The sequence below is a fragment of the Octopus bimaculoides genome, chromosome 2 (genome assembly GCF_046866305.1).
Source record: "Octopus bimaculoides isolate indiv1 chromosome 2, ASM4686630v1, whole genome shotgun sequence".
Lineage (NCBI taxonomy): Eukaryota > Metazoa > Mollusca > Cephalopoda > Octopoda > Octopodidae > Octopus > Octopus bimaculoides.
In genome coordinates, this window is record NC_142929.1 from 134,091,019 (window position 1) to 134,105,815 (window position 14,797).

General features: G+C 36.5%; 1 protein-coding gene across 1 annotated transcript; it reads right to left on the reverse strand.

Annotated features, from left to right (window-relative positions):
• Positions 1 to 1,304: 1,304 nt before the first annotated feature.
• On the reverse strand, positions 1,305 to 13,553 carry LOC106867964 (uncharacterized). The gene is made up of 6 exons (XM_014913046.3): positions 13,367 to 13,553; positions 11,937 to 12,099; positions 7,938 to 8,098; positions 6,112 to 6,469; positions 5,292 to 5,408; positions 1,305 to 1,825 (listed from the first exon to the last, which is right to left on the reverse strand). Exons 1-6 carry the CDS (start codon positions 13,523 to 13,525, stop codon positions 1,764 to 1,766), a joined length of 1,020 nt encoding a protein of 339 aa, XP_014768532.2. The 5' UTR covers positions 13,526 to 13,553; the 3' UTR covers positions 1,305 to 1,763.
• Positions 13,554 to 14,797: the final 1,244 nt, after the last annotated feature.

Here is a 14,797-nt window from a genome sequence, read left to right on the forward strand (position 1 = left end):
TATCAAGGTGAATGTAGAGATAGTACAACTTCATGGACATATTTGCTCCCAACTTTTGAAAGTTTTTCAACATGTTGTTGACTACTCTAGGATAGTTGAATGCATTCTTGATGCCCAGAAAATCATTAACAACTATTACAAATGTATTCCATGCTGCTGTTTCAATGAAATTTATTGAATTTATAAAGATCTCATCTTTTGTCAATTTTCTGATTTGAGGCCCATCAAAATACTCTAGTTTTTATCTTTTCACACACTGCTCAAACCAGGAAATGTGCTACAGATGTAGTAAAAGCATGGCCCATCTTTATCCAGAACTTTAACAAACTGCTTCATAATGGCAAATTTGATAAGCAGAGGTAGGTGATTTTTTTCTTTGTTGAACTAAAAGCTCTTCAACCACATCAAAAGACCCTGGAACAGATGTTTGCAGCAGTCATTCTTTGATCACAAAACATTTTTTCCCTGGATCTGCTGTCCCACATACATGAAAAGCATGGATATTTAGTGTATCCATTTTGTTGCCCTAGGAGAAAATTGACCATCTTGAACTCTATGTATATCATTTACTGACGATTGAGTTTGGGTATCTTGAAATTTAGATGTGATGGTAAAAAATGGATTCCACTTTTGGATTCAGCATATCAAAAAAATCTTCAATTCAGGTAAAGACAACCAAACAACAAAATACTTGTTGGGTTGTGTTATTGGTCGTTGTTATTTTACAATGTTTCTGTTGAAATACAATGGCTTTTGATTCAATTATTTTTGAAAATAATGAAGACTTTTAACAGTGAAATAATTTTATCAGTATTAAGCTGGTGTTTGGAACATAAATTAACATGGAGTTTTTGGGAAAAGTTTTAATTTCAACTGCTTTAGAACAAGAAGTGTGTATCATAGAATCAGGCAGGCTGGTACCAAAAGGTTTAATATTGTTACACATGTGAAATTCATTGGCTGTGAAGAAAGCATATTTGATCCATCAATGAAGTGTCCAAATGAAAAAGACAGAAAAAAATAGGGCTGCCAGAATGTATAGAGTAAACTCATCCTTGCAGCCTTTGTAATATCAAAACAAAATTCCTTACAAATTATCTGTGTCTAATGTAACAATCATAAAATATCTGCTTCATGATTCATACCCAATTCTGCTATCCTTTATTGTATATAATATAATGAAAATGTTTAGTAACCAGATTTTGATATTCTTATCCCCCACTTTGATCCATATATAATGGATTTATTTAGTCATTTTTGTAAGATCTTAAAAAATTAGTTAAATGATGACATCAAACAATCTATAAGGTAAAAGTAAAACAAATTTTTTTATTTCGCAAACTTTTAACTCTTTGGCAATTGCCTTGTAAAATCTTTTGATAGTTTATTTTTTATCTCCATTACAATAATAAAGTATTATACAAACACATTTCACAAAAATAGATTTGCATTGTAAAAGGATTTCAGTAAGTTAGTAGCCAGCAAAATGTATATAGATAAAAGTTCATACATGTACAGATATTTTATTTGTTAAGCACCAGTGAAACATTGGGGACAATGTAAACAACTAGTCCCCTCCCCATAAATTTCAGGCCTTGTGCCTTTAGTAGAAAGGATTATTATTTCTTTCTTTTTCTTTCTGGTACCAGTGGAAACAATTGAGTCAGCATATTAGTGGTATCTTCTGGTGGAATCTGCTATCCATAGATATGTCTTTTATTCTGAGTATTTTTTTTTAAATCAACAGCAACAGAAATAAATAGCTAATCATCCAGTACACTGTCAAGCCAATCTTCCAATGAAGATGTTGCAGCACTAACATATTCTGAAAAGATATAATATTCAAAATATGTTGGTATTTTTTATTTTATTTTGGAGGCAAATATTTGCAAACATACAAAACACAAGTGTCTAGAGAGCAAGTGGTAAAAATTAATAAACAAATGTGTGCATGTGTACTTGTATGTATGTATATATGTATGTATGCAAATACAAATGCATATTAAAAGCAAAAGGTGAAAATACTTTGAGAATTTTATCATAAATAAAAGGAGGACAATATTCATATTTTTATCAAAATATGCTACCAGTTTCAAATGTTTAAGACAATTTAGTCATGCCTTAAGAAAAGGGAAAATAAGCTGAACTAAATTAATCTTTCCTGAGCGCAGTTTTGAAAGTTCTTGTTTTTCTGACAAACTTCAGATGTTAGTGGTTATTAGTCTCTTTCTGATAGCTGCGGGGTCATAATACCGTAAAGACGCATGTAATTTGCACACTTGTGTAATTTACGCAGGTGATTTTCAAGATAACATTTTTTTAAAAAAAAGCTTCTACTTGTGTACAATTCACACCCAAAATTTTTCAGAATTGCTGATATGGCCAAGGGAAAAAGGTTTTCAATTTAGTTGTATTTAGCATAATTTCACTTACTTATGATTAGATTTTATTAAATTTTCATTAAATAAAAATAATTTCTGTTTAACAGGTATCACATTGAAAGTTATTAAATTACGAAAGTGTTTGAGTTGTTTATAATAAACTTTATTTTACATTTCTTGCCCACAAGAGATTATGTTTGATCTTTAGCATACTTCTGTGTGTCTTCTCAAATCACAATCACAGGAAAAGATAAGAATTATCAGCAAAAACAAAGCTGATAAATATGCACGAGTGTTGCAAAATAAGTTTAATTACCAATAAACATCAGCTTGGATAACACTTTACTCAACCGACAGAGGAAGGTGACTGATAGAACTGATTATGTAAACAGAATTCTGATTAGTCAAAAGTGTCTTCTTGTCTGAAGCTCTGATTTTCTTCCTATTCTTGTCAGAACCTTTGATACTGAGCATCGAAATTTTAATACCTTTCACACTTGTAAAATGTCAAGCAAACTTAAAAATTTGTCATTACCATTTTAGTTGGGAGACCAAACTGAGAGTTTGGTAACCCGCTAAAATAAACATAAAAAATCGAAAAGAGAAAATAAACAGCTTTGCAAGTTTAACTCGGTGTTTATTGAACAAGAGAGGTGCGAAATTTAAGATATATATATATAATCATCATCATCATCATTTAACGCCTGTTTTCCATGCTGGCATGGGTTGGACGGTTCAAATGGGGTCTGGGAAGCCAGGAGGCTGCATCAGGCTCCAGTCTGATCTGGCAGTGTTTCTACAGCTGGATGCCCTTCCTAACGCCAACCACTTTGTGAGTGTAGCAGGTGCCTTTTATGTGCCATCAGCACAGGGGCCAGGAGGCTGGCAACAACCAGAATCGGCTGATGCCTTTTACGTGCCACCGACGCAATATATATATATGTGGCTACCTAACAAGTGCCAATATACATCATAGAGTGGTTGACATTAGGAAGGGCATCCAGCTGTAGAAACCATGCCAAAACTGACAGTAGAGCTTGGCCCTGGGACTTGCTGGACCCTGTCAAACCAGCCAAACAAAGCTATCGTGAAAAACAGATGCAGCAGATTTCCTATAGCCAAATTTCCTTCCTGACTCCAAGCCTAACTCATTTTCAAACAAAGCAATATTTCCCCATAGTCAGACATATTTATCACAGAAGAGTGGAAATGAATGGCATTACTTGTACAACAGTTACACACATTTATAACCATCATATAATGTCAAGGCAAAAACACACACACATAAGTGTGTGCATGCATATGTATAATGGGTGGAGGTGGAGTGGCCCAGTGGTTAGGGCAGCGGACCCGCAGTCATGGAATTGCAGTTGTGATTCCCAAACTGGGCATTGTGAGTGTTTATTGAGTGTAAACACCTAAAGCTCCATGAGGCTCTGGCAGGAGGTGGTGGTGAACACTGATGTACTCTTTTGCCACAACTTTCTCTCACTCTTTTTTCCTGTTTCTGTTGTACCTGTATTTCAAAGGGCCAGCCTTGTCTCACACTGTTACGCTGAATCTCCCTGAGAACTACATAGAGGGTACATGTATCTATGGAGTGCTCAGCCACTTGCACGTTAATTTCATGAGCAGGCTGTTCTGTTCAGTGGATCAACTGGAATCTTCGTCGTTGTAACCGATGGAGTGCCACAATAATGGACTTCTTTCAATTTGCATTCACCAAACCCACTAACAAGGCTTTGGCTGACCTGTAAAGTAGAAGATACCTGCTAAAGGTGCCACAAAGTGCACTGTTTGGTTACAAAGTGAATTTCTCCACCATGCATTTATACTGGTTTCTAAAATGATAATCAGAAACTTTCTTTTCAGCTTTACACTTTGTTTTAAAGTTAATCACAAAAAAAATGTCAGAGCAGAGCTTATGATTATTGTGCACTGTTGAAACTAATGTGGTTGGTGTTGGATTTGAATATCTGTAGGTCAGTGTCTGCAAGCAAAACATGGGTAGACAGGAAAGGAGTTATAGAGAGTTACAGTTGTATGGAGTAGGAATATATTAGTGCAGGGTCTGAGACACAGTAGGACTGTCAGGAGATAGAGAGACAAGTGTATCAAGGGTGAAGGAAATATGCAGAGAGTTCAGAGGTGCAAAGAGAGGCAACTGTGATTCTATGAGCCAGTGATTGAAGCAGGTTTATGAGTGATTCATTGACAATCAAATGACTGACTATATCTTTTAGGTGCAGTTTAAAGTGTTTATATGCATAGCAAAAGCAGTGTTCCAGATATGTGCATGTTACTCCAATATATATCTATGTCAAACTTTACACTAGATTATGACAGCTGTGACATGTTAACAAAAACCTATTTTAATTGCATGCTTCTACTATAGCCCTGGGCCAACAAAAGCCAAGTGGTTAGTGGATCTGGTAGACAGAAACTGAAAAAAAGATCCCATCATATATAAATGCGTGTGTGTGTGCACCCACTATGTTTACATCAGCCATTTGTTTATATGCAAGTCACAACATTTATATAGTATTCTTGTTGACACTTCTGTCAATAAATTGCCCACTCACTTTGTACCTTTGAAGCTGTGTAGAACAAAAGATCCCTCATCCTTGAAAAAGAGCTAAGGCTCAGCATCAAGAGGGAAATATATGCCCCTAATTTATACTAAGATGGAAAAACAAATGTAAAGACAAATGAGCAACTACCTTCCAAGTTTGTATTAACTAACATCTCAAACAGCTTGTAACATGGAAGAATTCAATCACAATTTATATTTGAAATAAACATTCATGGAAGCTTTGTGTCAAATATTTTTATATTGAGAAAGTTGCCTGAGATTTTCATATAAAAATCATTAAACAAATGCAAGTGAATTGTTTTGAGGGTAATACATACGCTTTTCCGTTTTCTTAGGTAAAGCTTCTGGGCCGTTAATCTGTGCTAATTCTTCATCCTTGGATTGTTTACAGGATGTATCATTCTGCATTAATTGCTGATTGCCCATATTTACATCTATATTGGTAGAAATAAATAGCAATATAAAAAAATGAACTTTACAAAAAGAGAAAGAAAAAAAAACAAACCAAGCTACTAATGATTTGGTTTAGCTGGTCCCTCAGTTGGGTCAACATCTGGCAGATTCTCTTTCTCCCATACATCCTCTACATTTAGCAGCCTTTTATGTTGGCATTTCCAAGCTGGTTTCTTTGCAGAATCATTAAACACAAGTGTACCATCATCCATGTGGATATATATATATATATATATATATATATATATATATATATACACATGTATGTGTGTGAGTGAAGCTGCATGCCACTACTCAATAACCTGTGTTGGCTTGTTTATATCTCTGTAACTTAGAGGTTTGGCAAACAAGACTGATAAAATAAGTAACTAACTCTAAAAAAAATAAGTACTGGAGAATTGGTTTGTTAAACTAACCCCTTGAAAGCAATGCTCCAGCATGGCCACGGTACACTGACTGAAACGAGTAAAAGTAAAAGAAACAAGCTTTCGTAGAGTTTCCATGAACCATTTTCCCTGACAAGGCATTGGTCAGTCTGAGGTTATGTTAGAAGATACTTGCCAAAGGAGTTGCACAGTGAGACAGAAGCTGAAACTACAAAACAAAACAAATTCCACAGCCACCAGCACCTGAAAAAAAAAAAAAAAAACGGAAAGAAACCAGTAAAGTGAGAAAGACAAATACCTGTTTTTGAACTGCCCATTGATAAAAGTGCATCAACTTCAGTCTCACACTGCGTTAGAACAATGTGAGAAGTTTTACAGTCATTTTCATTAGAAGTTTGTTTCGGTTCGGCTATATTTGCAGATTTATCTTGATTCTCATTTAGATCTGTTTCCACTGTGGTTTCAGTACAAGGTTTCAGATCAACGTGCCATTTCTCATCAGTTTCAGGAACCTGAAATCCGGTTGATAATATAGTCTCAATTGTTTTATGACTAAATACTGGCAGTGACTCTTGAAGTATGGTGCTGCCAGAATCTGGCACATATTTGGCTTCCTCTGCAGCTGCTGCAGTACGGAAAGCATCAATCTGATCTGGCTGAAATAAATGAAATAACAAACAGCAATTAAGAATTCTTCATAATTAATAAAAAACATTTTGGGAGAAAACAATTTCCTTAATGCTGCTTTATAGCAATTAGGTTTACAATGGATGGTTTTTAGGTTCAAATCTGATAATGGGTGACAGGGAGCCTATAATCTTATCATATAGTGAAACTGTACACTCCTCCCAGTAAAAAGTGGAAGTAGCCAGCCATTATAAATATACCAGTAGCCAGTCGACAGAAAGGTGAGAGGGTCGAGAGTACATGTAGATTGTGTTGATAGTCATGTCTGTACTTCGGAATATAACAATATCTGCCAGAACAACCGTCGTCAAAAGACAGGTACAACAGTGGCAAAAGACCGCTTTACAACAAATCTATAGGAATATCAGTAAAGACATTATTCTCATTTGTTGATTGTAGAGCAGTCATGGACCACAGGTGGCCTAAGGAACTTTAAGAATGGCACAACTGGCAAAAAACTACTTTAACTTTTTTTATTAGTGTGGCCCATCTGATAATGAGCAATGTCTTATATGGCTCCTAAATCATTTTGATGAAACCTACCCATCAACAAATTATATCTTTTATAAGAATTATTGCAAACTTAAGCAAGTTTTGAGTTCAGTTCCAATACACAACACTTTAGGAAAGTGTCTTCTACTGTAACCCTAGGCCTTGAGAGTGGAGTCAATTCTCAGAACTTGGAAGAAGCTGTTGTAATCATGTGTATATCATCATCATCATCACCACCATCATTTAACATCTGTTGTCCATGCTGGCATGGGTTGGATGGTTTGACTGGGCTGCCAGGCTCCAGTCTGACTCGGCATGGTTTTCTATGGTTGGATATTCTTCCTAATGTCAACCACTCCAAGAGCGTAATGAGCACTTTTATGTGCTACCAGCACGGGTGCCATTTGTGTGAAACTGATATCTGCCATGACTGCAATTTTGCTCAGCTTGATGGATCTTCTTAAGCATTTCATGATGCCAAAGGTCTTGCCTTATTTATTTTTAGAGTGGCCTCCGTGAGGCCCAACGCTCGAAAGGAACTCAGCCATCTCACCTCTGTGAGGCAGAATAATGTAATTACATAAAAAGGTATCTTCAATATTTAACCCTTTACTCATATCTGGCCCAAAATATCCAACCTATTTTACGGTCAAAGTGGCCAGATCTGGCCTCTGACACCTACCCTACAATGTCATTCAAATTATAAACATTCACATCATAGAAATAATGCTTGATTACTTCAAAACAATGTTAATGAATAAACATTACAATTGAGAGGAAAACCTGATTGCTAAAGGGTTAAGCAACTCTTTAAAGTCAAACCGATTGAGTCTACTTCAGTAGAATAAAAATTAGTTGTCATGAGAAAATAGCCATAGCATTCATTTATTGAGAAGTAAAAGATGTAGCAGAAGAAAAGTTCAAGATCTGGAAAGAATTACTTACACTGAATAACGAAACAGGAAGAGCAAGCCGCTCATGGAGTGGGATACACTGAAGGCTTTCTGCAAGCTTTTCACAATTTAAAGCAACAAAACTTGAATTAATTGATTTCTCATCTTCCCATTCTTTTTCATCTTTAAATCGAAACTGTGACAAAGAATCAGCTAAAAATCAAAGACATAAAAAAAGGTTTCTTTTTATCAAATGTACAAACAAAAAGAATCAAAATACAATACAAAAACAGTATTCTAAAGGTGTTAATAGACCCTAAGGTAGCATTAATTTGATGAAGCAACAATCTATTTCTTTATTTATCTCTGCTTTTGGAGCCAGATTAAATGAAAAGAGCCAACACAATAAGTGTTAGATCTTAAGGCTAAAAGTTAGATAAAAACCACAAATAGGTTTTATATTATCATTATTTGAAACAACATAAAATTAGCCCTTTAGCATTTAAACTGGCCCCTTATTTGACCTGAATATTTTCCCTGTTTTATGTTCAAACCAGCTAAATATAGCTTCTCACACCTACCATACAAAGCCACTCTAAAAATAAATAATCACATCTTTGAAATTTCAAAGCTATGAGATAAAGAAGGATTAATTTAAAACAATGTGTATAAATAAGCATTTCATTTGACAGAATAATAAGTATGCTAAAACTAGAGGTAGTCGATAGCTTCCGCTCTCTGGGCGACCAAGTTAGTAGTGGGGGTGGGTGCGCTGAAAGTGTAGCTGCTAGAATAAGAATAGCCTGGGCAAAGTTTAGAAAGCTCTTACCCCTGCTGGCGACAAAGGGACTCTCACTCAGAGTAAAAGGCAGACTGTATGACGCATGCGTACGAACAGCCATGCTACATGGCAGTGAAACATGGGCTATAACTGCTGAGGACATACGTAAGCTCGCAAGGAATGAAGCCAGTATGCTCCGTTGGATGTGTAATGTCAATGTGAATACCCGTCAGAGTGTAAGTATCTTGAGAGAAAAGCTGAACATTAGAAGCATCAGTTGTGGTGTGCAAGAGAGACGATTGCGCTGGTATGGACATGTGGTGAGAATGGATGAGGATAGCTGTGTGAAAAAGTGCCACACCCTAACAGTTGAGGGAATCCGTGGAAGCGGTAGGCCCAGGAAGACCTGGGCTGAGGTGGTGAGGCAAGACCTTCGTACATTGGGCCTCACCGAGGCGATGACTACTGACCGAGACCTTTGGAAATGTGCTGTGCGTGAGAAGACCCGGCAAGCCAAGTAAGATCATTGCCAGTGCCCCTGGACTGGTTCTTGTGCGGGTGGCACATGAGATGCACCATTTTTAGCGTGGCCGTTGCCAGTACCGCCTGACTGGCTCCCGTAGGATTTTCGAGCGAGATCGTTGCCAGTGCCCCTGGACTGGCTTGTGCGGGTGGCACATAAAAGACACCATTTCGAGCGTGGCCGTTTTCGTGCGGGTGATACGTAAAAGCACCCACTACACTCTCTGAGTGGTTGGCGTTAGGAAGGGCATCCAGCTGTAGAAACTCTGCCAAATTAGACTGGAGCCTGGTGTTGCCATCCGGTTTCACCAGTCCTCAGTCAAATCGTCCAACCCATGCTAGCATGGAAAGCGGACGTTAAACGATGATGATGATGATGATGATGAAAGAAGGGAAAGGAAGTCTCTACACTCAATCTGCTAGAAATAGCAACCAAATCTTTCTCAAATCGTACCCTGCCATCTTAAAATGAAGGTGATATTGGATAATGTAACCGTGGGTGTGTGATGTCTAAAAGTAAAAAGACAGGATGGAATGGTCATGACTGAAATGCTTTTGATAATAGGTCTATTCTATTAGTGCTGATTCGAGAGTAAGCAACCAGTAATCAGTAGTTAATTATATATCAGTCTGACTTTTACCAGAGAGGATTTTTAGGCATCTTATCATAGTAAGGACAGCTGGATGATGATGACAATAATGATAGCTACCTCAATAGACAACAACATCAGTTCATGAAACATCATCATCATTTAATCAACACAAGTCTTTATTGTTGTAGAGCCTTGATCAATTCCTACCATGCAGAATTATGATATTTAAGTCACCAGTTGTAAACAAAGGCAACCCATAAATCAAGTGCTCCAGATATATTATGCCTCTACTTCTAGCCTAATTGACAACCACATACAGTAGTTTACTGTGTGTGGTAGTGTGACAGTCAGGATATGCTGTGTCTTTTTTGTGATTCAGGTTGTTCTTCTGTGACTAGAAAGAACTCAAAACAATTCACTATACACCATAGCATGTGGCATACTGACAACCACACCAGTAAATCACTTACACAATCAGAATATTAAAAAAATGGAAGAATACTTGGACATGCAAAAAGTATAGTTTATTGCCACAGAAAGCTTCAGCTCCATCACTCCTTGTTACTAAACATTCAGAGACCTACACAACACCTCAGAACTACAACATCCTAAAAATACTATTTCTGTCACTCAGCTTGGATAAGCATAAGATACACATCCATACAGAATAGCTACAACATTAATAGCCTCACCTACTCTAATCAGTGCTGCACTAATAGGTTGTGCACTGACAAATCCACCTTGCCCCTCTCTGGTATGACCACCACCAGAAAAAAATCGGACAATAGAGAGAGTTCAATAAATCCAGGTTATTACACTGTACCACATACAATTCATCATTGCATGTTAGAGTGCGCAGTATGTATTGGATGTGCAATAGGGCTCTCAGTAAGATATGACATAACTGGAAACATGAGATCACATGCCACATCTTGTTATTTGACCAACTACCCATAAGACCATGTAATGAGACCTAACCTACACAACAACAACTCTTGGAGTTTCGTGTTATAGACAGTCTTTAGGATTAGAAGAAAGCCTAAAGGTAACTACTTAGTATTGAGTATTCACTTTTTTGTTTATAACAAAAGTACTATCATTAAACATATACTTTGAATCTTGAGAATATACTCTCACATTTCATTATTGTCTTCCTTCCAGCTACTCCCATCCACTTTTATATAATGTGGATTAGCCATAGCAAGATACCTATATCTGTCTTTCTATCACACTTCAGTCGGTCAACATCAGGCATAAAGCCATCTCTCTACTACAACCTTCTTCAGTTGAGGGGTCTTTCTCTTTCTCTTGTGAGATACTTGGAGACCTTAAACATCCAGTAGACTCTGTAAAATGGTTAGCATTAGGAACGGCATCCAGTCATAGAAACCATGCATATTAGTTTGGAGCCGAAAGCAGTCCTGTGGCTTGTAGGATTCTGTCAAACTCTCCAATCCATGCCAGCATAAAAGATGAACATTAAACAAAGATGATGTTGCAGATGTAACTGGGTAGTTAATTCAATTTCCAACCCAAGGTTTCAGGTTCAGACCCGCTGTGAGGCAAGTGTCTTCTCCTATAACTTCAGGCTGATCAAAGCTTTGTGAATGAACTTGACAGACGAAATATGTGTATTTATGAGTGTGTATGTATGTCATTGTCTTGATATTACATGTGAATGTTGCCATCAAACAAGCATTCATTTTCAATTTACAGTGAAAACATGTCAAGCCAAAGGAAAGTATTAGCTTACTTGGAAACAGGTGAGGGTTGGCGACAGGAAGGGTATCTGGTCATTAAAAATTCTGACTCAAGCGAGGATGAAAAATGGAAGTAGAAATAGTGATGATGATGCAAGATATGGCCATCTCACTCATCTAAGAAGGGCAGTAATTCCAAATAGCTGACTTGAAAGAGGAAAACCCGCTCAACCCATGCCTGTATTGAAAGTGAACATGTACTGAACACACACACACACACATTTTGTGTCCAAATTCCACTGAGGATGAATCTGGCTTTCATCATTTCAGAGTTGACCAGAATAGGTACCAGTTGAACACTGGGGTTGATGAAATTGACTTCTCTCTCCCCTCAAAATTGCTAACCTTGTGCTAAAATTAGAAAGAATTATCATTAATATTATTATCAACAATACCTGTTTGACTGAGCAAGCTGACAAAGTCAACACCAATCTGCTGGGGTTTCACATCATCTTCATCTTCTGGTGGTAAAGGAGCATAACGATCCCAATTACTGGCAAGTTTTCTCCGTCGAAATAAAGGCTTAGAAACACTGTCAAATTCTTCAGAATCACTCACCTGGAATAATGGATCATTAATATTCTTATTTAAGGATCTGAAACTTTGCAGTCAAATGATTAAGAAAATACATATCAACTAAGGTTTTATATTTAATATCATTTTTATTAATCTGATGCTGTGAAATTCTTCAAATCTGGAAGCATTATCCAATTTAATTGTGTCCCATCACTCTTCCAAAATTATAAAAATGTTGTTCCGAAAACATTTTACAAGTAATATAAGTTTCATCTCCCTAAACCACAATATAACCAGTTACACTTACATCAGAAATTGATAAAAGGAAAGTTATATTTTCGTACTCAACAGTTAAGCACAACGATTAAAATAGGCCCTTTATGGAGGGGTCCTACATACAAAACACTTTAAAAAGACAAGTACTTCATTTATGGAAAACGGAAGGTTGAAAAATTAAGTCGATCTGGTCAAACACGCAGATTTTTAACGCTTTCGTCACTGCCATCAACAAAACCTAAAAGTATTTAAAACATTTTTGTTGAACGAAAAAGGAAAATAAACTGCCCATATAACAATATTCTTTTCTAGTGTGTTGAGATCACCCTTTTCTACTCTAGGCACAAGGCCCGAAATTTTTGGGGAGGCGGCCAGTCGATTAGGTCGATCTCAGAACGCAACTGGTACTTAATTTATCGACACCTAAAAGATGAACCGCAAAGTCGACCTCGGCGGAATTTGAACTCAGAACGTAAAGACAGACGAAATACTGCTAAGCAACAGGAGACGTCACAACTTTCAGGCCACCAAAAAATTTCCTGCGTAGATACATGGTCTCAAATTTGTCAAGAGGAAACGATATTGATTTCTAACAAAGCCTCAAATTTGGAAGAGAGAATAATCGATTAAACCGACCCAAGTACTAGGATGCTACTTTTAGTTTGAAGACCAACGTAAGTATGAAAAACATAACTTCGGTGGCATCTAAACACAAAAGATGTTTTCACAAAGCATTTTGTCCCACGTTCTTATAGAAAAGGGGAAAGGGTTAGTCGTTTCAATCATCCTCAGTATCTGATCGATATTTAATCGTACCCTATAGAATGAGAGTCAAAGCCGACCCCAACGGAATTTGAACCCAGAACATAAAGAACCTGATAATAAACACAAAGCATTTCCCCGACACTCTAACGATTCTTCCTGCTCAATAACATAAAATGAAAATAGATGGCTATATAACCTGGTGGTCAGGATTTAACTCCACGGCAACTATACATTGTTTAGCGTTAGTAATACAAGATATTTTCCTTACATTTGTAAAATCTTCTTTCTGATGATTCAAGTGTGATTCCGTTTTCTTTGCTCCATGTTCTTGTCCTTTGTTTTCTTTGTGCTCTTTGCCTTTGGTAGGAATTCCATGTTTCTTTTTATATTGCTGACTTTTTTTTTGTTTGTGCTGGTCAGGCCTCATGTTTTCGACATCACTACAGCCCTCTTCTGTCTTGAGAAATAAGAAACACTATTCACGGCTTTTAGAGTTATTCCCCCTCACAACTCTATGATTATCTTACGTATCCTAACAATGAACATACACACACTTCGCTCTCTACCACCTCTATCCATCTATCTGCCTTTCTTTTGCTCAACTTCTGTGACAATAAATATGAATAAATATATAAATAAATCTTAACAAGCAGTTAAACATTGTTACAACGCAATAGATATTTGTCGAATAAATCGTGTCTGTGCGTTTGTACATTATAGTCGGCTAAGAATCCATAAGTTTATTTGTCAAAACGAGTGGGTAGATTAATATTTCAATGTGTGTGTGTGTGTGTGTGTGTTTGTGTGTGTGTGTGTGTGTGTCTGTGTGTTTGTGTGCGTGTCTGCGCGTATACACCCGCAATCACACGCTCCTTTACATTAGTGTCCTGTTAGAGTTATTCCCCTTTACATATTACCCTAAATAATTCGGAACGTCAAACGTTCCGAAATATGTATTAAATTTTCCAATGAAGTGAGATGACTCTCACTCGAAAACCAGAAAGTTTTCGAAATCTGAACGAAGTTACTGTATATTATTGTTAAAATATTGTAACAACAAGGGAATTGTATCATGATTCTTGATTATTTTGTAAATTAAAATAGTAAATATAATTTATCGATACAAATACAGATATAGTTAAATAGAGTTAATACAGCAAAAGATATCATTAATAATACGATTAAGCAATATGCTCCATTCTCAATGATTTCTTCGGAAATATTTTCCGAAATAGCAATGGTAAATCCCTTATATTTTAGCATTCTTTGAATTGGCTTTTTGCCACGGAGATTCAATATGTTTCGTGATAACCTCAGTTGTTGAACTCACAAAATTCATTCGATGGTTTATTACTTGATGAAGATTCTTCTTTCTTTACACACACACATACACACACACCTTTTGTTAAAATATTTATAAGAGACAAAAATAGTTTCCACCTAAATGTTTTAATTTTCAAAAAGATTTCAAGAATGACACTTTTACTATGAATATGGATTGAAAGGCAAGGAGCTAGCAGAATCATTAACACACTGGACAAAAATACATAGCAGCATTTCTCCTGGCACATTTACTCTTCAAGTTCAAGTTCTGCTAAGGCCAACTGTGTTTTTCATCTCTTCAGAGTAGGTAAATTTGATGCAAGTTAAACACTGAAGTTGATTGTTGTTGACTAGCTAGCTTTGTGTCAAAATTTGA

What these genes read in the sequence shown, in the direction of transcription:
- LOC106867964 (XM_014913046.3), bottom strand. Translation starts at nt 13,525, where the DNA reads ATGAGGCCTGACCAGCACAAACAAAAAAAAAGTCAGCAATATAAAAAG. An exon ending in AGAAAGAAGATTTTACAAAT is followed by an intron (nt 12,100 to 13,366) that starts GTAAGGAAAATA and finishes CCATTATTCCAG; the next exon opens with GTGAGTGATTCTGAAGAATT. An exon ending in CAGCTTGCTCAGTCAAACAG is followed by an intron (nt 8,099 to 11,936) that starts GTATTGTTGATA and finishes TTTGATTTTTAG; the next exon opens with CTGATTCTTTGTCACAGTTT.